This window comes from Coenobita brevimanus, chromosome 50, assembly GCF_032717465.1.
Source record: "Coenobita brevimanus isolate Jiangsu-jjx chromosome 50, ASM3271746v2, whole genome shotgun sequence".
NCBI lineage: Eukaryota > Metazoa > Arthropoda > Malacostraca > Decapoda > Coenobitidae > Coenobita > Coenobita brevimanus.
This window is the reverse complement of record NC_137003.1, coordinates 44,607,906-44,634,586: the sequence shown is the minus strand read 5'-3', so window position 1 is coordinate 44,634,586 and position 26,681 is coordinate 44,607,906. Positions and strand designations below refer to the sequence as shown.

At 42.6% G+C, this 26,681-nt stretch overlaps 1 protein-coding gene across 1 annotated transcript in view; it reads right to left on the bottom strand.

Moving 5' to 3' along the window:
- The window catches only part of LOC145399769 (G-protein coupled receptor 54-like), a 42,484-nt gene extending 16,081 nt beyond the window's left edge, over positions 1 to 26,403 (bottom strand). The window contains exons 1-4 of the mRNA XM_080272318.1: positions 25,369 to 26,403; positions 7,550 to 7,671; positions 3,753 to 3,876; positions 1,989 to 2,197 (exon numbers count right to left, since the gene is read on the bottom strand). Of these exons, the coding sequence (XP_080128444.1) occupies positions 1,989 to 2,197; positions 3,753 to 3,876; positions 7,550 to 7,671; positions 25,369 to 26,403 (1,490 nt within the window). The remainder of the gene's footprint in view (positions 1 to 1,988; positions 2,198 to 3,752; positions 3,877 to 7,549; positions 7,672 to 25,368) is intronic.
- Between the last annotated feature and the right edge of the window lie 278 nt (positions 26,404 to 26,681).

Here is a 26,681-nt window from a genome sequence, read left to right as displayed (position 1 = left end):
TCAAAGATTTCAGTGTTAAATTCAACAATCTACACAAATTTCTGTTGCCATTGAGTAGTATGATAAAGGATAAGGGGCACTGGATGGCATGTGTGTTTATTAGTTTTTTATTATTATCTCAGTTTGATTTCATGTTGCATTCCTGACGCCCTGATTTAATTACACAGTGCTTTCTCTTTGTGCCATACTATGAAAGTGTTAATACTTGTGATTCACTAAGGGAACAACGCAGTGTTGTTTATCAGTCATTATCTGTTATCAGTGTCGTCCATGGCATTAACCACGGAAAATTTGCAGGTCATACTTGGAACTATTACCCATTTCCCACTGATGGTTATAAAATATGGATGTGCAAATGACAACAACGAATGGGTGTGTAGATAATAACAATACCTACTATGTACGGGTATAGCACAGAAAACGTGCTAATAAGCGAATATGGCATTCTCGTGAAAGCAGGGCGGAGAACAGATATTTTACACTGTCCACGGATATTTTACACTGTCCGCGGGTATTCTACACTGTCCACGGATATTTTACACTGTCCGCGGATATTTTACACTGTCCACGGCTATTCTACACTGTTCACGGATATTCTACACTGTCCACAGATATTTTACACTGTCCACGGATATTCTACACTGTCAACGGATATTTTACACTGTCCGCGGATATTTTACACTGTCCGCGGATATTTTACACTGTCCATGGATATTCTACACTGTCAACGGATATTCTACACTGTCAACGGATATTCTACACTGTCCGCGGATATTTTACACTGTCCGCGGATATTTTACACTGTCCGCGGATATTTTACACTGTCCGCGGATATTTTACACTGTCCATGGATATTCTACAGTCCATCGTTTATGCTGTCGGACTGTTTCGCGTAAACTGTGCATCGATAATTTTGATGGAATGTGTGTCACCCGGAATGTGGGTCCTTCATGCTTAAACACTTCATACTTAAACACTATCAAAGGCAGGTCAGCCAAAGGTGGGAACTGCAATGTAGTTTTAAAATATTTCAGCCAGACATACGTTCCAGCCAAATACATTCCTGCCACATAATTCCTACCAATTACTCGGAGTTCATGCGTTTATCATCAAATTAATTGGATGACTGGGTAGGAGTGAGGGACTGAAGGGGGAAACGGCTAAACAAAAGGGAGGAAAGGGAAGGGGAGGGGAAGAGGAAGAGAGGTCGACGGCGAAGGGGAATGGGGAAGAGATTAAGAGGGGCAAGGGGAAGGGTGATGGGGAAGGGGAAAGGCAAGAGAAAAAGAGGGGAAAAGGGTGACATAAAGAGTAGCAGGGACGAGGAGAAAGAGCGGGGAGGGGAAGAAAAGACAGGGGGAGACGAAAAAGGGAGACAAAGGGTGAGAGGGAGAAAAACAGGAGGAGGAGGGAAAAACAGGAAAAGGGGAAGGAAGGGGAAGGGGGGAGAAAGGAGAGGGGAGACAAAGGTAACACTCAATATGGCAAGTGAAAAGAAGTCGGAAGAGAACGGATACAGGTGGATGATGATGATGGTGGTGGTGGTGATGGTGGTGGTGACGAGGATGTTAATGTTTGGGGCAAATATTTTGATTAACTTAATGCCTAAATAATTGAGTGACTACCACATAGGTTGAATAACGGATTATTTAAGTTACTGGCTGATTGACTGTTTGACAGGTTGGTCATATAGAAACAAACAATGAATGATGCCGGTACTCACATCTGCCCCTTGCCAGTAATGTCACGCCGCTGTGTCACGCTGGTCATAGCTGCGACACAGACTGCGGTGTAGGTGGAGGCCATGACAGATTGGTACAACACAACTATTAGGCGCTTAGGGCATACCAAATAATACTCACATCTGTCCCATCTCTGTCATATCATGCTGCTGTGCCATGAGGGTAATAACTGCCCTATAGATAGCGGTGTAGTGGGTGGCCATGACTGACTGATACTGCATGATATTACCACTCTTTTATACTCACATCTGTCCTTTGCCAGTTATTGCTCTCCGCTGCGCCACGGTGGTAATAACGGCACCACAGATGGCCGTGTAGGCAGCCGCCATGACGGAGGCAGGCAGGACCAGCACCAGGACCAACATGAAGGTCTCGTATGTGCGCCAGACCTGTGGCCTCTCCCAGTCCCGTACACACCAGTACGCTGCCACCCGGTACCCCACCTCCATGTGTACCTGTGTGTGTACCATCATGTGTACCTGTGGCCTCTCCCAGTCCAGTACACACCAGTACGCTGCCACCCGGTGCCCCACCTCCATGTGCACCTGTGTGTGTACCATCATGTGTACCTGTGGCCTCTCCCAGTCCCGTACATATCAGTACGCTGCCACCCGGTATCCCACCTCCATGTGTACCTGTATATGTACCATCATATGCACCTGTGGCCTCTCCCAGTCCCGTACACACCAGTACACTGCCACCCGGTACCTCACCTCCATGTGTACCTGTGTATGTACCATCATATGCACCTGTGGCCTCTCCCAGTCCCGTACACACCAGTACACTGCCACCCGGAACCTCACATCCATGTGTAATTGTGTGTGTACCATCATGTGTACCTGTGCGGTGTGTACACGTCAATATAATCTCTGTGTGTACGTCTCTATTTTATCAGAATGAATTATTAAATACTGGTAAAGATTACTTGTCTGTCAATCTGGGGAATTAACTGTCAGTCGACCATTTCAGTAAATATAAAAATGATCACTTAGTTACTATTGTTACCGTTTTCATTGTTGAGCCTTGGTTATATACAGCCTATCTATCTATCTATCTATCTATCTATGTCGGTCTGCCTGTCTATCTATCTATCTATCTATCATCTATCTATTTGTCTACCTATCCATCTTTCTATTTATTTACCTATCTATCTACGGCACAGTCGGTGTGCTGATATTACACCGGGAGTATAAAGGAAAACTGATATTGTAGACAGAAAACACGATATCATATATTGTGGGTGACATCGTGAGCACCAATACTATTTCCCACCCACAGTATTCATGCATACTATATCAACGTACATACTGTATTTCTGGTTTCTATTACAAATTTAACTTCTGGCAAAAAATCGAGGTTAAAAAATAAGCCATCCTCTTACTGGCGTTGAAAGCTTCGCAACACCATTTCCTCAGCGATTTTTTTTCCTGTAATACACCTTAACATTTTCTTGGATGCTCTGTATATACTGTAGTTTTAATGAGTAGAATAAATCGCTCAAGAAGAGGCGTTGCGAATGTTCCTATGCTATTTAAAATACAGTCAAATACCCCCCGAAATTAGCAAAAAAACTTCAGGAGAGGCTTACAACTCCCCCCCCCCCAAAAAAAAAAAAAAAAAATCCTCATGTGCCGCCAATTCTGCTCGCCTCTTCATTTTCCAGACACATTTTAATAGCAAGAAAATTACCACAATTTACCTTTATAGTTACTTTTATGTTTTTAGTTACTTTTATAAATATTACCACTCCCGACTCCATCACTACGAAGCGAAAAATCATCGTAAGTTACTTCTACGCATCTGACTCTCTAAGTACTATCGTAATGAAATAAAATAATAATAAAATAATGGATCGTAATACACTCTACAATCTAATAATTCCATAATCGTCCCTTTTTCCCCCCTTAAAATAAATAAATAAATAAATAAAACAGAAAACAACAATTTGTCCTCCTCCCTTCCTCAGTTAAACAAATAAATGAATAAGTAAACGATAAAAACGGTACGTACCTGCAGAAGTATTGTGGGTGATGCTAGGAGGAGGGAGAGGAACCAAAGGCCTGCACACAACCGCTTGGCCTGCGAGATGGTGCAACGGTACTGCGCACGCATGGGGTACACGATGGCGTAGTACCTGATGAGAAAGATACAGATAGATAGACTGATAGATAAATAGACAGATAGACAGATAGATAGACAAGTGGATAGATAAGGAGGCAGGTACAAGTAGATAGGGTACACTATGGCTTAGTATCTAGTGCGATAGATAGATTGATAGATAGACGGATAGGTACAGATATAGGATACAGAACAGCGTAATACCTGGTGAAATAGATCAAGAGATACTGAGGGTGGTCCATACATTACGCAACCCAGTTCAGCGTTACCAGTATTTACTGTGCAATGTTTTCTGCTTCTCATAACCCGTTTCATTCTCCGATTTTTTTTTTTAACGTTCACTGATTGCATGATCGATTAGTATTTTCATGCAGTAGCCAAATGTCCTCGCAAGATGTAAGATTGAACAGCGCTAGTGAGAAGTGCTACGAAGCCTCACATGTCGCTAAGGTATAGACGACACGAAAAACCCCATGCCAATGACAAAAGAGCGTCGCGTCGCTTAGATATAGACGGTACGAGATCTCCTATACCGTCTACAAAAGAGCATCGCGTCGCTATTTATATAGGCTACGAGATTTTCCAATTCAGTCGAGAAAAGAGCACCTCGTCACCAATTATAGACGCTACGAGATATACATCGTCGACAAAACAGCATCGCGTCGCTAAGGTATAGACGGTACAAAATCTCCCACACCGTCGACAAAAGAGCATCACGCCTCACAGACAAAGCCCATTATGGCGGGGCCTGAGGGATGCTGGGAGGAGGCTGATCCCGAGATGGTGCGAGCTTAGAGGGGGGAGGGAGGCTTCATATTTCCTTTTTCTTATCTGGCGGAGGGGAAGAAGAGGAAAGAGGATGGATGATTGGAAGTAAAGAGGAAAGCGAAGATTGAAGATGTGGAAAGCGGAGATTGAAGATTAGAAAATGACGAATACTGAAGAGGAAGACAAGACTGAAACTGAAGAAGAGGAAATATTATGGATACGAGAGAGAGAGAGAGAGAGAGAGAGAGAGAGAGAGAGAGAGAGAGAGAGAGAGAGACTGATGATGACAGATACTGAAAAACAAGTGGAAGACGATGGGTATGGCAGAGGGGGAGGAGAACAAAATGGTCACTGAAAAAAGAAGAGGGGGAGAAGCAGCTCAAATAATGACAAGTACCACTGCGACTAAATAATTTCAAACACGAGAGGTGGTGCTAGGGAGGGACGTCTTCATGTGGTGGCACAGATATAACCAAGCTGCTCCTCAACGCGGTTATACAAACGTCCCTCACCTCCATCTTCATCCCCCGAAAGCAGGATGGTGAGTTGCAGGAGGAGGGCAACTTCCACTGGGTTCACATCCACATGAGCCTTGGGTTGCAACTACTACTGCTACTACTACAACTGCTAATACTAATACAACTTCCACTACTACTACTTCTACTCCCATGGACAGGCCTCTCGCAATGAAGTTACTTAAAGCTACTTCATCACCCCCCTCCCCCGTTCGAAATGCTGCCCCTAAGTTAAGTAAAATCGTCTGGAAATAACAGGAACAAAATGAAAAAAAAAAAAATCTGACTGAGAGGGGTTAACGAGGAAGATGAAACCGAAGAAAGGAGCCTAACAAAGAAGAAATAAATGGATAAAGAAATGAAAAGAAAAAATGAGTGATGATAATGGGGATGACCTCTGAGAAGGAAGAAAGAGATTGAGGAGAAAGACGAATAGGTATAATACATTTATTTTCTCACTACGAAGAAAATATATGTTATATAACAAATGATAAAACGTATAGAAATGGAAGACGAAACAAATGAAGGACGATATAAGACAAATAGCGAGGAAGCTTTTGATAAATAAAAATGATAATACGTGAAAAACAGATATAACAAATGAATACGACAGATGTATTAATGTAGAATAAGGATTTTAAAAGGAATACCCTGAACGAGGGAAAAGACGGAAGCTGAGGCGACAACGTGAAAGAAAAATGACACTAAAACAGTAAATGCTAATGACACTGATTGGCGTGGAAGATGAGGAAGGATTTTCAGAGGAAAATAGCTCGATCTTTATTACTGCACAACCTTTACACACACACACACACACACACACACACACACACACACACACACACACACACACAATGGCAAGCTTTGGTCAAAAATAAATATGCTTTCGACACTGGGGTAAATATGCTTTCGATGAACTCTCAAATTTAGGCATAAATGATGGATCTCGTTTGGAAGTGCCATTACACAAGCCTCAATGCCATTGTTAGCAGGATCTAAATGTCCTCAGGCGTGGCGCAACCGATCCCCAAACAAGCGAGCATCGGGACTGAAGCTGAGAGAACGCCATGACAATAACATTAGCGATCCAGAACGACAGGCAGCATCCCATTTACAGCTGCCATAGCGCGCCACACACCCCACCATCCATCTTTCTTACGGAGCATTTATTTCAAGCTATCTGGACAGTTGATCTCCTACGCCCATGTCCCTGAATCCCGGATCTGAAGCTGCCTTGAATGATCGCGCGATATTGAGAGCGACAGAAGCGGATAATAGAGAGTTTGAATACACGGAGAATTGGCGCGAAAATCCTGCACCGTTCCCAACGACCTGGCGCAATATGAAAGTGATTATATACTCCAGTTATCCCTTTCTAGTTCAACTATGCATTCAACTAGCACTTAAATACATCCAATTTAACGCATTAGATAAAAAGGGCCCAAGTAGCCGTATTAAAATAAGCATAAACATAAGTAAAAACATTTGCAGTTGCTATAGCCCTAACTGCAGCCATTTCGGTCACTCTGTTCCCTACACTCTCTCCAAATGAGGTTTTAATTTTATCAGTCTCGGTGATTACTGAGGTTTTTGGAACGGCTGATGTATGAAATTACGTGTCAGCCCCTGTATTCTGGAGAGCGGTGATGCGGGAGGTGACCTTGATAAGAGAATGATGGTTTAATACGTGTAATGTACGTGAATAACTGATTTTAATGTCAGTGTGTTAGGATTATTATAAAAAGAGAGCGAAATGAATACTGACTTTATGGGTTTACTACTAATAAAAAACCATCATCATCATCATCATCATCATCATCATCATCAACCAGAGCCTTATTCCCACCAACGATGGCGTAAGGTAGGACCCCGAGAGAAAGAAGGAGAAAGTACGAAGATGGGAGAACTATGAACAGTGTGCCCAGTGAAATGAAACACACGATCATTCACACAACTTTCAAGCCCTGAATAATAATAATAATAATAATAATAATAATAATAAAAATAATAATAATAAAAAAATAATAATAATAATAACTAAAGACACCAAATGCTCATACTACTACTACTACTACTACTACTGCTACTACTACTACTACTACGTCAATCACATTCCGTAAAACAAGGCAAGTAGTAGAGAATTCCTTTTCCTCCCAGAACATATTTGCCAGGAAAATATAATTACTCGCAATCGACAGTCGAATTCCAGACAAACCATCACAAAATCAATCAACATTTAGAAACATTCTGCCTAATTATCTAACCATCGGTGTCAGTCTGTGTGTCTGTTTCCTCTTACCTCTCAATCAACCAGGCAATTTTTCTCACTTTTGTGCTTCTTGTCTGTCAGCTTACCTACTTAATGTCACCTCTCTCTCTCTCTCTCTCTCTGTCTCAGTCTCTCACCTCTCAATGCTCATGGTGGTAAGGGTGAGGACAGAACAGATGGCTGACAGCGCTTGCAGGTAGTACAGCGTCTTACACATTACGGCGCCGAGGGTCCACGAGTAGGAGAAGAGGCGGGCTAGCTGCAAGGAAAGATAAGGTGTTAGACGATAGATGGATAGACAGATAGACAGATATAGATGGATAGATAGATAGATAGACTGGCAGAGAGCTACAGTTACATCCAGACATATATATAACTAACTTGACCAAACTTTTGATGGTCTTTCTATAATTTTTTATTCTTGCCTCGGCAAAGGGTATATGCTATAAAAATTTCAGTTTTCTAGCTTAAGTGGTTTCTGAAGTAGTGTTAAGAATTTGGTTTTCTGTGTTCTGGCTAATATCAGGAGATCCGGTTATCTAAATTCCTTCCAATTATGCCATATGAAGCGGCCAAATGGGGACTACGATGACAAAATTTGAAGGCTCTAGGTTAAACAGCCACCGAGTAACGGCCATTTAAATTTTAAGAAATAATGATAATAATAATAATAATAGTAATAATGACAAAAACAAAACATCCCACCACCACCACTAGCACACCTATGTAACTGACCACACCAATCCAACATCGCCCACCCGGTCGTTACTCACATATTATAATCCATTACCAAAATCCCATCAGAGTATCATCATGTGGCGGGCATTAATAACTGAAAAAAAAGGGGGCATTAATAGCTGAAAAAGAGTCCATTGTTGGCATATGGGAATCGGGTGTAATATTTTGCTCATAATTCTCTCTCTCTCTCTCTCTCTCTCTGGCGTGTAGGTAGTACAAATTAAGCCCTCGAGAATTTAGAAAAAAATCGTCTGGAGTTAGCTGGAACAAAATCATCTGGAATTTGCTGGTATAAAATTGTCCGGAAAGAATCGGATCTAATTTTTTTTTTTTTTTTATATATTTCGACTCTTGCTGTTTTCTCTTTTTCATTAGCTGAAGATGAGAATCATGTTAATTTCGAAAAAGAACGAAAAAAGTGAAAAAATAAAAGGTAGCATTCTTTCTCTATGCATTTTTTAAATATTTCATAGAGAAGGAAATAAAAGAATAAAATTCATAATTCTACGCATTTTTCACACTTCACTGAGAGAGAGAGAGAGAGAGAGAGAGAGAGAGAGAGAGAGAGAGAGAGAGAGAGAGAGAAAGAGAGAGAGAGAGAGAGATGAAAAAGGGCAAAATCTCGCATACTTTCGTTCGTCATATTTCGCAGTTCATCGCGTGCTTCCAAAATCTATTATAAACGCTGACGGATAATCTCCTACATATTAATCAATCACTTAATATACATTTTAATTAACTCTAAGGCTGAGACCAAATATATTAAAATTGGGAAAAGAGACTAGGATGTTAGGATAATTATCTTTAGAAATGTATTTATATCTGTCTGCGTATAGCTATGTCTCTATCTATCAGTCTAACTTTATCTACATCTGTCTATCTATCTGTCTATCTCTCTATCGGCTTATGTATCGATTTACAGTATATATCAGTATTTATTAGTCTATCTATCTATCTATCTGTCTGTCTGTCTATTTACAACTCCTATTAAGTTTACTGTACTCATCGCCCTACCTTTTTCTATCTGCTCCCCCTCTCTCTCTCTCTCTCTCGAGGAGGGGAACAAAATATATCCCACAAGGGAGCCATGAACAGCACTTTATATTTAATTTATGGAAAATGGTACCATGGATTCCATTTTCCTGGACACACACACACACACACACAAACTGCTTTTTTTTTTTTTTTTTTTTTTAGCTGTGGGGGATTTGTCTCAGCTAAATATAAAAAAAAAATCGTAAAATCGTCTGGTTTTAGCTGGATAATTATTTCCTCTTTTTTTTTTTTTTTTTTTTTTTTTTTTTGCTCTGTTCAGATTACACCTGAAAAAAAAATCGTCTAGTTTGATCGGAAAAAAGTTGTGAATTAACACACACACACACACACACACACACACACACACACACACACACACACACACACACACACACTCTCTCTCTCTCTCTCTGACAATGTAGGAATTTTTCTTAGTTTAAAAATTTCGTTCCATGTTGATGAGAATTAAGTGCTGGAAAACTATGCTCTTTTCACTATAACTTGGCCTAAAACTGCCATCCCTCTGCTTTCACTGCAGATCAGTGGATAAAAAAAAAAAAAAGAAAAAAAAAGTGCTATGAATGGATGCAGACCCGACATAATGTCTTACTCTCCCAATGAACTGGGTGAATAAAAGTAATAAGTAAATAATTAATAAATAAATAAAATGTAGGTAGAGTTAAGGTGAAAGAACCACAGGCCTTGTAGCTATGCGGTACTTTCTCTCAGCTAAATAAAGGAAAAAAAAAAGTCTCAATAGCGAAGATAAAATAGCCATGTTCAATAATGAGAGAGAGAGAGAGAGAGAGAGAGAGAGAGAGAGAGAGAGAGAGAGAGAGAGAGAGAGAGAGAGAGAGAGAGAGAGAGAGCAAAAAGTGTTCCATTAATTTGTGCTACGAGATGTGACACGCTGTAGTTTTTTTTTTTTTTTTTTTACCTCCATCAGCTATGTTTGACGGAGGTTATGCATTCACCTGTGTCTGTTTGTTTGGGTTAAAAAAAATTGGATGTCAGTGAACTCTGGTGGATAAGTACGTAGTGGATCAAGGAAGAGCTGATTAAATTTTGAGATGATCTGGAACCGGAAGAAGGAATAAATAAACACATCTATACATATATCTCTATCTGTCTATCTATCTATTTATCTGTCTATCGAGTGCTTTCTACTTTTAATTAGATTATGAAAGCTTCTCTGTCAGTCTGTCTATTCATGTGCTATCTCCATAATTTCACCGAAGCTAAAGGTAACAATAAGATAAGAAAACACGTTATGTCTGTACTAGCAACAATATTTACACTCATTTTCCCCAGAGAATGTCCAAACTAAACATAATATACCCCTTGAAGCAAGTCTCATCTTCCAGCAAAGTATGTCCAAAGTAAACATAATCTGCCTATACTCTACCCGCGGAAGGCCTTTTCATCACAACAAACACCCATAATGAAGGCTCCTGCTATGGTGATACTTCCTCTACCGGGTGCCTAGTTTGTCAGGCCTCATTAATTGCTATTAGGCAACTTCCTTGTTGGTTCTGGATAGGTGACACTGATATGACCGGGCGGTGGAGCTGCCTGGTTATACAAACGTCCCTCAATCCCCTTCCTATCATCCAAAAGGAAGACGGTGCTGTCCAGAATGGCAACTCCTGCATACAGCCCATCGGGTTCACACTCAGATAAGCCTAGGGTTGCAACTACTATTATTAATACATAATTCCATATTGAGAACCAGTTGCCGCATCACAGTATGTCACTTCGCCGTAAGATGAAAGTCTGCAGACACTAGTTTGGCGCTGGGATGAGGAGTGGGGTGAGGAGACAGCTTAGTAATGAAATTTTGATTTTGATTCCTCCCTCACTGGATTCTATTCTCGTCGGTTAACAGGCTTCCCAACACCTTTTCCTAAGCAATTTATCTTGCTTTATCATACCGTATTACGTTCCTTCGGGTTACTCAGATCATTCTATTATTGCCATACGCCCTCTACACAGCTTCCAAAAAATATTCACCAGTCATATCCATAAATTAACTAACAATATGACGGACCCTTGACTCTAACTCCGATTTTGGTGTCAGCGTAAAAAAAAAAAAAAAAATCTTCTTGAAACCGCATCGTATGTTCTAATATCCGTAACCTATACAGTAAACGGAAATACAAAATAATACTGATAATACAGGTTACAGTCGTTTTATTTCTCGTCATCTTAGTTCATCAGTTAACATATTTGCAGGTGAGCGTAATAAACCTTTAGAAAATTCCACTGGAAGAGATGTCAACAAACTGGACATCATAAGAAAGTCTTCTTCATACACACCTGTTTATATCTGTGTGTGTGTGTGTGTGTGTGTGTGTGTGTGTGTGTGTGTTTTCTTAAGCATACCACAAACGCAAATTGTAGTTACAGGAGGCAACCAACTTTTTTTTTTTTTTTTAATCCGACCTGGAATTCAGCTCCCTCTGTCCAAAAATGCATATCGTTTAAACTTGAAAGATGACCGAAAAAAAAAAGAAAGAATGAAAAAAGGATGAAACGAGAGCAAAACCTGTTAAAATTTTTGTATCCGGAGGGATGGGGGAAATTCTGACAGGCTGACGTATTGTTCTTGGGCTGCTAATACGTTGGAGGGGAAAAGGAAGCGGAGAGGAGGGTAGGGAGGAACGGGAAATGAGAAGAGAGGAGAGGAGAGGAGAGGAGAAGAGAGGAGAAGAGAGGAGACGAGAGGAGAGGATGAAAGAGATGAAGCAGACATGATATAAATGATGATGATATATAATACAATCTGAAACGATGATACCTTATGACTACACTATTTTTTAACAATAACTTGGCCTTTAAAAAAAAATGCCATCTTTCCATCTTGAATGCTGACCTACAACAATAGCTTAGCACTAGACTATGACGCTAGACACGAAGAAGTGCTAAATGAAGGATGCTAAGCTGTTACCTTTTTCAACCACTGAGCTACATGAAATAAACTACAAAAGGGCAAAAATTCTGGGCCAAGTTAGAGTAAAAGGAGTATAGGTTTATGTACTGGAGCAGCTCTAATTTCCGATATTATCCAGGGTGGTGGTAACAAAAACCACTATCTGTCTTGTGCCACACTCCTAATCCCTCAGTTAATCCCCGGCTGACCACGAGAAAAATCCCCTCAAAGACTCTCTGTCATGGCCCATTACTTCTCCTTCTCGCTACTTAACCCCTAGATGATGATGATGATGATGATGATGATGATGATGATGATGATGATGATGATGATGACGATGATGATGATGGTGTGTGTGTGTGTGTGTGTGTGTGTGTGTGTGTGTGTGTGTGTGTGTGTGTGTTTTCATTTTGGCTGTCTCGGCGATTTTTATTTAATTAAGGAAACAATATTCGACCTGGAGGAGTTAGATAAAGCTCTAGTCAATTATTTACTAATAATAGTAATTTATTTTTGGACTTAATCGTTTAGCGGAGAATCAAAATAATTATGGTGTCCTTTTGGCTCATTTTCTTATTTTTTCACTCTATCCTTCCACATCGTTCTCGATCTCCTTCCCCTCAGACTCCCTTTTCTCATTATCGCCCCCACCCCCTTTTTTCCCCTCGTTCTCGGTCCTTCTCTCCTCATGCTCCCATTCTTTATGTACAGGGTGGCAGGGGTACATAAAACCTTCCTTATAACTGCTATTAAACTCGGGGTGAGGAATTTTAAGGATCCCGCGGGAGGCTCGATGGCTAGGAACGTCAACAAACCGCGGGTACGCTCGTTTTTCACCGCACGGAGCCTAGATTACTTTTGAAGAGACACTCGGGAGAAGATGGCGAGAGGAGGGAAGGGGAAGAGATGGAGGAAAGGAGGCGGGAAGGAGGAAAAAGGAAACTAAGGAGGGGAAGAAAGAAAGAGGGTTAAGGAACGAGAAAGGACAAGGAAATGAAAGGGAAGAAGAAGAGAAGGGAAGAAGTAAATTTATAAGAAGAAAGAGGAACGAAAAAAGTTGAAGGGAAGAAAAGAGAAAGAAGGATAATCACATAGGGAAAGGGAAGGGAAAGAGAGAGAGTGAGGAAGAGATGGGAGAGGGTGTAAAAGACGGGTGACTGCTGAAAATGGGAATGGACGATAAGAGAGTACAGTAAGAGAAATGGAGAAAATGCAGATGACGGAAAGGGAAGGAAATGAGAAGGAATGGGGTAAGCATTGAGAAAGAAAAAAGGAAAGGGTGAGGGATGCAGAGAAAAGGAGGAAGAGATAAGGAGAGCCAGAGGAGGCAAAAATGATAAATAGAAGGGAAGAAAAGAAAGAGAGCAGATGGAGACTAAATGATAAAATCAATATATGGAAAGGAAACACGGATACAAGAGGAGGAGAAGGAGGAGGAGGATGAGGATGAATGGATGAATGGAGGGAGAAGCAAGAAGGAAATGTCAGAAGGAGAATGAAGGGGAAATATCGACAAGAGGAAAGGAAGTAAGGAGAAAGTGCAAGGGAAAATAAGGAGAAAGTGCAAGGGAAAATAGGAATAAAGAAAGGAACAGATAAAAGAGGGAGAGGAAGAAGAAGTATATAAAAGTGTGAAGGAAGAGTAAAAGAAGATGAAAGAGAGTGAAGGGAGAAAGAAAAGGAAGAGGAGAAAAGAATGTAGAGGAGGAAGATAAGAAAAGAGTTAAGGAAGAGTAGAAGGATAATAGAAAAGAATGAAAGGAGAAAGAAAAGGAGGACAGGAGGAAAGGATATGGAAGAGTACGAGGAGAAAAGAGAAAATGGGGGAGAATTACCCAAACTAACCCAATTTCATTCACACGTTGTTTACCGAATGCCCGATATACACAAGTTGCAATTACGGTGCAAAGGCAGTATTGGGCTTCAATGGTGGTGGTTTGCTGAGAGAGAGAGAGAGAGAGAGAGAGAGTCCCTAGAACATATTATATACATGACAGTGACAAAACTAGGTCCACATTTTTTGTTTTTCCCCCTTTCTCTCTCCAAATATTTTCCCTTGTGTATTTATTTTCCCTTTTGTAATGTTTGCAATTCTTTTGTTTCCTTCCCATCTTTTGTATTTCAGATCCTCCTCTTCGTATTTGGTTATCTCTCTTTGTTATACAATTTCTTTGAACTTTATTCTGTTTGTGGTGTACTCGCATATATATATTCTCTCTCTCTCTCTCTCTCTCTCTCTCTCTCACACACACACACACACACACACACACACACACACACACACAAATTTTCATCAAGCGCCTCACATACACCACAAACACCACAGTCCCGTCTCAACATACACACACCTCACTCCCAACACACATCCTACTTATCATATGACACACACACACACACACACACACACACACACACACACACAATCATCACCTATGCACGGCTCACAAACACCATGGATTCTCTTTTTCTTTCCTACCTTGCTTGCTTGCTTGCTTCCTTCTTTCATTCCATCCATTCATCCACTCTCCCTATTTAGCCTTTCTTCTTACCTTCCTTCTTTCCATCCATCTTCCCTCCATAATCATCTTTCCTTCCTTCCTTCCTTATCATTCCCTCCTCCCTTCCATCCTTCTTTCCTTCCTTATCTTTCCCTCCTCCCTTCCTTCCTTCCTTCCTTCCGTCTCGCCGAGCCCTAAACATACATACATATTAGGGCAGGCTAATACATACATATAGCCACCCCGCATTGCCTTGTGTGTGTGTGTGTGTGTGTGTGTGTGTGTGTGTGTGTGAGAGAGAGAGAGAGAGAGAGAGAGAGAGAGAGAGAGAGAGAGAGAGAGAGAGAGAGAGAGAGAGAATGAGGTACTTTGGCCAGAATTGCTTGCTGTCTAATGTGGGGATCCTCTTGCAAGCAGGAGGGGTGTTTGTCTGTTATGTCTGTGTTTGGGGTGTTTGGGAGACAGACAGCCCAGACAAATACATCGGCAAATAGACAGAAGCTGAGTAGGAGGAGGATCTTGCAAGGTTGGGTTGTTTATGTTATCGGTAGAGAGACAGAGAGAGAGAATGGGGAATACGGCAGTGTGTGTGAACGTTGAATGAGACAGACAGACAGAGACAGATAGGCAGAGAGAGACATGAATAAATAGTGTGTGTGTGTGTGTGTGTGTGTGTGTGTGTGTGTGTGTGTGTGCGCGTGTGCGTGTGTGTGTGTGTGTGTGTGTGTGTGTGTGTGTGTGTGTGTGTGTGTGTGTGTGTGTGTGTGTGTGTGTGTGTGTGTGTGTGTGTGTGTGTGTGTGAACCAGCAATGAATACGTATGTTTTTAAGCATAATTACCCAGCCAACAATGGGGTTACCAGCGTTGTCATTGTCCCCTATAAATAACGAGGGAAGGTAATTAGCATCCGGTCAACTGAGGCTACGGTTCAGGGTCGTACGGATATTGCGCCGTTTTTGTCAGTATTCTAGGCAGCATGGAAGACTTCGTAACATCTCTGCCTGAGCGATTTATTTTACCTACTGTATCTTACTTTTCTCTCGTACGTCACCTCTGCCGTTTTAAGAGCGATTTAAGTGACCTACAGGGGGATATTACGGTGAAATGGGAAAACTAAGTCGCTGAGGAAGAGGTGCTTGGATAACTACAAAGACACTAGGGAACGGCTCAGTCTGCTGGTGTGGGACGTGCAGAATACGGGCTCCTTATTGAAATTACTAAATAACTACGCAGACAATGGACATAAAAAGACAGTATGGTGTATGCAAAGGATTATGGGCAGTGGAGAAAGATGGAGGGCAGAACAAGGAACACTGACTGAGCCGTCCCCATTCCACACGAGACCAGGGATGCGCAATAATATGGACTACCCCGTTACGCTCGCAATACCGTCAGTCCTAGCAGTTCCCCCTAAGCTGAATAAATCGCCTATGGTCCCTTTATTTTCGCCTGACAAAGATTCCTAACTTTTTCAACTCGATTCATGGCCAAGAGCAGTCAGACTGGACGGTTGATTAGACTGGTGACCAAGGAGACGCATTCGTACCTCATGACTAAGGCTCACCGAATTTTAAGCAGCCACAACTCTCCTAACTTATGGGTGTGATTCAGTTCCGTAGGGTGAAAACAGGGTGTATCAGTTGCAACAATGAATCATGAAAGACGCACCATGAATACTAAATCGCCAAGACACTAACGCTACACTACATATCCATCTCTTTCTCAGTGTGGCATGGGAGACTTGGCAACACCATCTCCTTACCGATCTATTTTCCATATTACACCTTACCACTCTCTTATATGTTATCCAAAAAGAGTTAATATCATCCTGGCTTACATTAACAACACACGAGGGGATACTGAGGTGGAATGTGCAGAATGAATCACTATGGAGGAGGAGTTGCGAAATCTCCAAGGCCACTTATATTCAACACGATTCTAAGCAACGTATGTAACGGTGTGGGAGAGGCATTATTAATATAGCCGAGCAGTAGGAATGTCACGTAAAAGGGCTTCATTTTTTTATGTCCAGATTTTGATGCATAATTGAAATTGCATACTGATCTTTGAGTTCAATTTCCAGGGACAAATTTTTATCATATTTAAAATTGCATAAAACATAATTAGATTATCATACCCACTGATTACTACATACCCACCCCACATGCCCAATATTCCACCAACATACCCAACATATCACTCCATCTACCCAACACATCACCCCATCTACCCAACACATCACCCCATCTACTCAACACATCACCCCATCTACCCAACCTACCACCCCATCTACCCAATCACCCCATCTACCCAACCTAGCACCCCATCTACCCAACATATCACCCCAACTACCCATCAACCCAACATATCACCCCATCTACCCAACATATCACTCCATCTAACATACCACCTCACATCCCAACATAGCAATGCCACATACCCAACATACCAACACGAAAACCTCATTCACACACCTCACATTCGCAAAATACCAATCCATAAACCCAACCTTTCACCCCACATGCCCAGTATACCACTCCACATACCCAACATACCCAACATACTCCACAAACAAGCCAGTGTCCGCAGAGGGAGGAGAAAAGCAAATATTTTCTCTGGAACCTCATTATATATTCATAGGTGAGGTGACTATACCATTTCTCCCTCTCTCTTAAGGCAGGAGAGAGAGAGAGAGAGAGAGAGAGAGAGAGAGAGAGAGAGAGAGAGAATGGGTGAAAGACTGACTGGTGAGGGAGGAGGGGAGGGGGAACGGGGTATGGGGAAATGGATGGAGGGAGCGAGAGAAGGACCAAGGTATGGGGCGAGATAGAGATGGGATGGGGGAGATAGGTAGGGGTGAAGGACAGGGAGGGGTGAGGGAGTGAGATGGATGGGGAGGGAGGTAGGGGAAAGGAAAGACAGAGGAGGGGTAAGGGATGAGGAAGGGGGAGAAAAGGAGGGGTTTAGAAAATAGGAGAGGTATTGATAGCTACGACAAGATAAGGGGGAGGATATATGGCGATGGAGAAAGGGGGGAAATGGTTAAAAGGGGGGTGGGAGGGAAGGGGGAGGAGGATGAAAGAATGAAGGAGGACTTGGAAGAGAAAGTGATGAGATGGGAGAGAGAAAGAGGGGAGGGGGGCGGAGGAGGAAAGGGGGAGAGAGCAGGGGTGGTGGCACTGATGAAGGAGAAAGAAGAAAGTGTGAGGCGGAAGATAGGATTGAGAGGATGAGATGAAATAAGAGAGAGAGAGGAAGGGAGGAGGAGAAGGGAAGATGGATTGAGATTGGGAAAGAGACAAGGATGAGTTGGAAGGGGAAGGGTGAGAGGGAGGTAAAAGGATGAGTGGGGGACAGTGACAAGGAGGGAGAAGAGGGATGGAGAGGAAAGAATGAGAGGGAAGAAGGGAAATGGATGATAAAGGGAGATCGGCGAGAATGAGTGAGAAGGAAGGAAATGATGATGGTGGAACGGGGTTAAGTCAGAGAGGATGAGAGAGACAGGTGGAGAAGTGGAAGGCTGAAATAAGGGGAAAATTAAGAGTTGAAAGGAAACAGAGGGAAAGAGATGCAATGGAGGGGAGAGAGGGAGGGGAGACTGAAAGAAAAGAATGGGATATTGTTGAGAGAGAGAGAGAGAGAGAGAGAGAGAGAGAGAGAGAGAGAGAGAGAGAGAAATTATAACTTTTCTCTTTCCCTCCATAACGCCTTTCACTTATTCCTCCAATTACTCACTTCTCCACACCTTTCAAGTCTCTCTCTCTCTCTCTCCCTCCCTCTCTCTCTCTCTCTCTCTCTCTCTCTCTCTCTCTCTCTCTTTCTCTATCTCAATTTCACTTACTCATCCAATTCCTCCCTCCTCTTTCCTTTCTTCCAACTCATTTTGCTTCACTAATCTACTTTTCCTTCACATCTCTTCGCTCCCCTTGCTCGTCTCTCTCTCTCTCTCTCTCTCTCTCTCTCTCTCTCTCTCCGACTGTTCAGTTCTAGGACCCCCACTTCGTCAACTATTTTATTAAAGCCAACGCCAGACCAAAGAAAGACTACAAAACAAATTCGCTTTCTCCGAATCTTATGACTCAGAAAACTTCGACTGCATTCTCTCTCTCTCTCTCTCTCTCTCTGGTAAAGCGTTCGTGGCAAGGGATAATGGAGGAACACTGCATGACAAATGGTTCAAAAGACATGAAGCAATCCTAGCTTCTCACTCTCATCACACACCCTTCAGATTTCCAACTTAACTTAATATTTTCACTTCAGGCAGAGCTCGATATAGTTCAGGATTCACAGCTGAAAGGCGAGAAGCACTGGGAAGCCTGCTCAATGTGAAGATGAAAATTCTATTCGCCATTCCTAGAAATTCCTTACAGGCAGATATTGCGGAAAGCTGTATAATGCTTGTGAAGGAGGAATATTAAATGAGAACACACACACACACACACACACACACACACACACACACACACACACACACACACACACACACACACACACACACACACACACAACACACACAACTACTCGTATTACTTTTATTACTGATACGAATAAGAGTTTCATTTTCAGCATCATTTTCTGCCGATCCTATAAAATATTTTCCAGGCACATCAGCCCTGCAAGTTATCGCTCCTGTCTATTTTCCTGTACGACTGAGTGCCAAAAGCTAAGCAACCTTCAGGGGAAAATAGATGCTTTGCTGCCTTTTTCTTAAATTCTCGTAAGTAGAGAAATTATCTTTGTAGCATCAGTACGACAAGACAATGCACTGAGAATAGCACAGTCTGTGTGATTGGTGTATCTACTTAATTCTCTCTCTCTCTCTCTCTCTCTCTCTCTCTCTCTCGCTCGCTCGCTCGCTCTCTCTCTTTTACCTTCCTTCTCCTATTCCCCTTCATTTTCGTGTTCTATTTATTTTTCTCTTTTCCTGTCATCATCGTCCACTTTTTTCTCTTTACTTTTTCGTTTTCCCTCCCCCTCCTTCCTCTCCCCTCTCTCTCTGTCTCTCTAACTTAAAAGTTTTGATCAGATTTAATCAAGTCTATTAATTTCTACGTTCAACTGGGAGAGAGAGAGAGAGAGAGAGAGAGAGAGAGAGAGAGAGAGAGAGAGAGAGAGAGAGAGAGAGAGAGAGAGAGAGAGAGAGAGAGTAGGTAAGTGAGGAAATTTGATCAAGAGCAAACTTCATAATTCAATTACGGTATGAAAGTGAAAGTGAGCGAGAGAGGGTGCGAGCGTGAGAGGTTGTGTGTGTGTGTGTGTGTGTGTGTGTGTGTGTGTGTGTGTGTGTGTGTGTGTCACAGGGTGAGTGAGTGAGTGTGGGAGAATTTAATTTTCTCTTTCTATTTTTATTTTGCCTGTCTGTCTGTCTCACTTACAAACACACAACCCGTCCCCCCCACACACACAACATCTTCCCCACACACTAACCTAGCAAATATATATATGTATTTATCTCTTCTTACATATTCGGTGATGCGTCAGTGGTAAACCGGACGCATATGATAAAAAGGATGAAAATAGACCTCAGTGCACCGGAAATTACAGTCTTTTAGGAATTTTTAAGACTGAGTGGTATAGCTGGTGGCAGACAATGGCCCCTCTGATGCGATTTAGTTTTAGATGCGTTGAATTGAGGTCGGTTTAATCAGTATTCTGTTTGTCTGTCCTTCTCTCTCTCTCTCTCTCTCTCTCTCTCTCTCTCTCTCTCTCTCCATGTTTGTCTCTATTCTTCTATCTGCCTCTTACCTGTCTCCCTATAAATTATTTACCTGTTTATCTATATATCTATCTACAGATCCACGTCTATTTTATCTACAGATCTTTATCTATCTGCCTGTCTATCTACAGCTATATATCAACCTGTATATTTATCTATCTATACCAGTAAAGGAAGAAGCTTTATTAAAACTTATGATTCTCAGTGATTCTCAGCTCGATTCTACGTGGTGGCTGAGCTGAAAGAATCTGATGAAATAGGCAGATAGAGAGAGGAAGACAGTAAAAGAAAGAGAGCGAGAGGAATGTGAGAGAATGCTGGGTTAATGACACAGAAACGAGAAGTGTGGAAGGTGAGAGTATAAAAGAAGCAATTTTTTGAGGAGAGAGAGAGAGAGAGAGAGAGAGAGAGAGAGAGAGAGAGATTCAATCAAAGGACTTTTTTTTTATCCTGATACCAACAGACGCTTCTATTTACCTCTGCAAAAACTAATCAACTTAGCCCAACAGCTCCTCAGTGCAAAGATGTTCCCAAGAGTCAAGAAAATCGTAAAAATGGCCGCAGGAATATGCAAAATACACTTCTTTTGATGGAAGGGATTAATTGTAACGTCAGTACTTTATAATCAGCTTCATTACGGTGTTTCTTGAGTAAATATCCTGAATAGACTACAATGAAAATGAAAATGGTGTATCATCGCCCAGGTAAACTAAGCCTGTCTCTAAGAAATTGTGAAATGCTTTAATCTTCTCTCTCCCTCCCTCTCTCTCTCTCTCTCTCTCTCTCTCTCAGGCCAGTTCATAAGGGCCGTCTCAGTATCATCTCAAGCCTGTCATGAGCTGCCTTCTGAGACTGCGTTTTTATAAAGAGGAAATGGTGCTTCGTGGTTCCCTGGAGACGAGATTAATTATGTTGCTCGATAGTTTTCTGTGTGTGTGTGGAGAGAGAGAGAGAGAGAGAGAGAGAGAGAGAGAGAGAGAGAGAGAGAGAGAATGCCATGTGTTTAAGCGTACGAGGAATGCGTACATATGTGTGTGTGAAAGTGAGAGAGTGAGAGAGTGAGAGTGAGGAGAGCTATATCACTCTGGATGCAGTCACACTTAATCACTGGTGGCAGGAAACGAGGAAGAGGGAGACAGAAAAAGAGAGGGAGCGGGAGGGAGAGAGTAAGAGGGAAGATGAGGAGAAGAGAGGGAGAGAGAGACACACACAAAGAGAGGAAAAAACAGGGGGAGGGAGATGAGAAGAGTGGGAAGGAGAGAGAGAGAGAGAGAGAGAGAGAGAGAGAGAGAGAGAGAGAGAGAGAGAGAGAGAGAGAGAGAGAGAGAGAAAGAGGCAAGGCTAGGAAAGACGAACGAGGTAGAGGGTAAGAGGGAATAAGGGGGGAGAGAGAGAGAGAGAGAGAGAGAGAGAGAGAGAGAGAGAACCACACTAATTATACCCTTCTCACTCAATCATCCAGCCTTCATAGAATTAAAATAACTTACTCCTTAATACCAGAAGATTCAATTAAGACAGAAAGGCTGAAGCTTCCCCGCTTAAAAATAATAATAATAAAAAAAATCAGCCATACAAGAAAATAGAGAGAAGCAACACCTTACAGGACAAAGAAGCACGAAGTAAATTTTATAGGGTGGGAAGAATGTAGAAATAAAGATGAAAATGCTAATCGATAAAAGGAAAGATAGTAGAGACATTGACACCGTTGGATTTTATACAGACAGATGGACAGACAGACATAGTAAAGATACCGATATACAGAAACCGAGAGATACTATACTGATAGATAGACAGACAGACGTAGATACTGAATTGCATAAAAAAGCTGGAAATGGAAGAAATGAAAAAAATAAAAAACAGAAAAAGTGAAAAGTAGAGAGAAAAAAGGAGGAAAAAGTAAGACGACAAGGCATTAAGGAAAGACTGGGAGAGAAAAGAGGAGGAGGGAGACGAAAGAAAATATATGAGAAAATGAGAGAAAGCTAGAGAGAGAGAAGAAGGCAGGAGGTAAACAAGGGGAGGGACCAATAATAAAGAAGGGAGAGAGGGAGGGAGGGAGAGTGGTGATAAGGAGGGAAGGGGAGAGGGAGAGTGGTGATAAGGAGGGAAGGGGAAAGGGAGAGGGAGGGAGGAAGCGATAGGGAGTGAAGGAACGATGAGAGGAAAGGAGAGAGGGAAGGAGAGAGGGGGGGAGAGTAGAAAGGAGAGAATGAGATAGCAAAAATCGAGAATATGAGAGACGAGAATGGGGAAAGAATAATAAAGGTGAATATTAGGGAAAAGGAAGAGTAGAATGGTGCGGTAAACAGGACGTGGGTGGGCAAGTGATGAGAGGAAGAGAGAAAGGAAGGACGAGAGACGAAAATGAGGAAGGAGAAGAGGAAGAGGATAAGAGAAAGAAGAGAGGGCGAGAGGAGGGACAGAAAAGAGGAGAGAGTATATGAGAGTGTAAGGGAGGGGGAAGGAGGAGGAGGAAGAGGAGGAGAAAATAAGAAGACAACAAAGGCGGAAGAGAAGGTAAGAAAAGAGGAGAAGGGAGGAAGAGAAGGAAAAACAGATGAAGGAGAAGGTGTGAGAGAAGAAGCGGTGAGAGGAGGAAGAGAGGAAACGAGAGAATAAAAGAGGAAGAGGAACGCAGTAAAGCAGAAAATAAATGGGAGAGCGAAGTAATGGAGGAAGGGGGAGAGAGAGAGAGAGAGAGAGAGAGAGAGAGAGAGAGAGAGAGAGAGAGAGAGAGAGAGAGAGAGAGAGAGAGAGAGAGAGAGAGAGAGAGAGAGAGAGAGAGAGGAATACTGGAAAGAGAGAAGGGAGGAAGAAGGGAAGGTAATAAAACAGATGGTGACACGAATACCAAAAATGAAAGACAAAGAGAACCGCAGAAAAAAAGAGCAAAAAAAGGATGAAAAAAGAAAAAAAGAAGAGTAAGAAAAACAAACAGGGAAAAGTAGGAAAGGAGGAAAAAATGGAATGATAGAAGAAAAATGGACTAGGGAGAGTAGAGGAAAGGAGGAGGAGGAGGAGGAGGAGGAGGAGGAGGAGGAGGAGGAGACGAAAACGTGAAAAAAATATACCAGGATAACAGAAGAGAAAAAGTAAGGGGAAGAAGAAAGACAGCAACAAAGAAAAGCAAAACAAGAGAGAGGGATAATAGGAGTAAAGGAGGAACAAGGATGAGGATGAGGATATGGATGGGAATGAGGATGAGGATGAGGAAAGGGAAATATAAAACAAGGTGGTAAAGACAGCAGGGATAAAAAGAGCTTTAAAGGAGACGAATGAGGGAAGAGGCGTAAAGGAAGAGAAATGGGGGAGTTTAGGAAGAAGCAGAAGTTGTGATAGCACCGGGAGAGGAGGAGGAGGAGGAGGAGGAGGAGGAGGGAGGAAGTGAGGAAGGAAGGAAGGAAGGAAGGAAGGAAGGAAAGACTGAAAGAGGAGGAGGAGACAAAAAGATTGAATCCACGAAGAAAATGACGGCGAGAAAAAAATTAATTCTTAAACATGAAGGAAGGAAGGAAGGAAGGAAGAAATGCAGGAAAGAACGGAAAGAAATGAAGGTGAAAATATGTTTAGAACAGAAATAAAAACAAATACGAAAAACGAAGGATAAAGATGGAAAGAAAGTAAACAACAAGGGGAGAGAGAGAGAGAGAGAGAGAGAGAGAGAGAGAGAGAGAGAGAGAGAGAGAGAGAGAGAGAGAGAGAGAGAGAGAGAGAGAGAGAGAGAGAGAGGCATTATATATAATAGAAGAACGAAGAACACCCACTTAGTCTATTACTGCTCCCGCCAGACTTTTTCTCTCAGCTAAAGGGGGGTTTTAATCGCAGCCAGGGGGTTAATGGTGATAGTCCCTAATACTCCACCAAGAAAGTCCCTCTACTAAGCTGAATAAAAGCGTCTGGTGGTAGGCAGAAGGGAGACTGAAGCATACAAAGTGAGGAAAAAGCGACCTTGGTTTCCACCGGACGGGAGAAAGGAGAGAAAGAAAGACAGAAAGGAGGAAGGGAGAGAAAACTGAGAAGGGATGGCCAGCTAAGGCGAAAGTGGTGGGAAAGCTGGAGGAATGGATGGGTGGGTGAGTGGGAGGATGGATGGATGGATGGATGGATGGATGGACTCATGGGTTGGCGGGTGGATTGACGGATGGATGGGCGGATGGATGGATGGATGGATGGAAATGAACCGGTTCTGCAGAGGACTGGATTGGATGGAAAAGGACGGGCTGTGATGGAGCGAACCTATAGAAGGGAAGTGGATGGATGGACGGACAGAAGAATGGATCAATTGGTGGGTGAATGAAGGACATGGTGAGTAACAAAGTGAAAGGAGTGAAGGAAAGGAAGGAATGAAGGAAAAACTGAGAGAGGTAATGAAGATGGTGACTGAACAAAGGAAAAGGTGAGAGAAATGATGAAGGCAATAAATGAACAACGATAAAAAAAAAAGTGACGGAGAGGAAGGAAGGAATAAAGGAAAGACAGAATGAATAAACAGAAGATGGGAAGGAAGGAAGGAAGGAAGTAAAGATGAAAGGAAGAAGAAAGTGATGGAAGGAAGGTGGTCGTGAAAAGAGGAGGGAAGAAGTGATGAAAGGAGGGAATTAGACGGAAGGAAGGACGTACTAAAGGAAGGAAGGACGAAAAGACGTAGTGAAGGAAATAAGGATGTAGTGAAGGAAGGATGGATGTAATGAAGGAAAGAGGGAGACGCTAACAACGCAACGAGGACGCAGAGAGTTATGAAGAAAGGCAGGTGACAATGATGAAGTTGGCGAAGGCAGCAACTAACATTATAATCTCTTACCTTAAACGCTACAAAGACCAGCAATAAGCCACGCCAGCGATGTCAGGAAGGCGCTGGGGTGGTGAAGGGCAAAGTAAATGGATGAATGAATAAATGAAGGAAGGACGGAAGGAAGGCTGGCAATGAAGTAATCAATAAAGGAAGCAGTGAAAGCAAGGAAGGACGGAAGGAAGGCTGGCAATGAAGTAATCAATAAAGGAAGCAGTGAAAGCATCAATAAAGGAATATAAGCCTCTTACCTTAACTGGTATACAGATCAGCAGCAGCAGCAGATCAGCAGACGCCAGTGACGCCAGAAACACATTGGTTGTGGTCCTGAGCCGTCTGAAGCGACAGATGGTGAAGATGATGAGGGAGTTTCCGGTGACCCCCAGCAGGTAGGTCAGCGAGTAGATCAGCAGTGGCGGCAGCAGCTGACCCCAGAAGAATGTGCCCAGCGCCGCCTCATAGTCGTAGTCGTACTCGCTCTCGTTCACAGCACGAGACTCGTTCACCTCCATATCCACCCCTGCCCCCCCTAGGCCTCCATCCCACACCCACACAGACGAGATGTTGTTCGCTGAAGTGGAGCTACTCAAGTTCCTCCAACGTGATTCATTCCACCCCACATGGTCCATCCCTGTTCCATTTAAGCTCCATCCCATACTGTTCGTTTCCAGCCCTGTTCCAGTTAGGTTCAACTCCATATTGTTCACTTCCAGACCTGTTCCACTTATGTTCAGGCCCAGATGGCTCATCTCCAAACCTGTTCTGGATATGTTTAAGTATACATGGTCATTTTCCAAACCTCCTGATCCAGACACGTTCAAATCCACACGTTTCACTGCTAGCTCTGTTCTGCTCTCGTTCCAGGCTAGACGGTTCACTCCAAGCTCTATTCCAGCTTTGTTAGAACTCAGGCGACTCACACTAAATCCCTTTTCAGATGTATTCCAGGCAGACAAACTTTGAGAGTCTGTCCAGCCCAGACGATTCATTTCCAGTTCTCCTCTAGTTGCATTCCAGGGCAGTTCGCTTCCAGGGGAGGTCGTCCAGTGCAGGCGGCCCATTTCTGAACCTAATCCAGTACTATTCCAGGCCGACTCATTTCCAGTAATATTCCACGCAGACTCATTTCCAGAGGGGCCCTTCTCATTGTTCCCACCATCCAACCATTTTTCCCGCCTTCCAGCGTTCCAAGTCGACTCTTTCTCCGTCGTGGCGTTTCCCCTTAAAAAAGACTCCAGCACCATGCCACTTCCAGTCACGTTCCAGCCCGGCTTCTTCTCCACCATGTCGTTCCGGGCGAGGTAATTAGAGACCCGAGTTAGCCAATGTCAGGTCGCGTTAGGTCAGGGGGGGCCGAAACTTCCGATGTACCAGTAAAGGAAAAAAAAAAAAAAAAGACCAGATGCACTTAACTTTTTCTTTCAGTACTGCTTTTTCTTCTTTACTTATTTATGCTCACTTTACTACTTTCTCAGTACTGGGTTCCTATTTTTTTCCTTTAAGATACAAGTATATTAACTTCTTTCAGCATCGTTATCCTCTTTAAGTGTTAATTTGTTTTCTA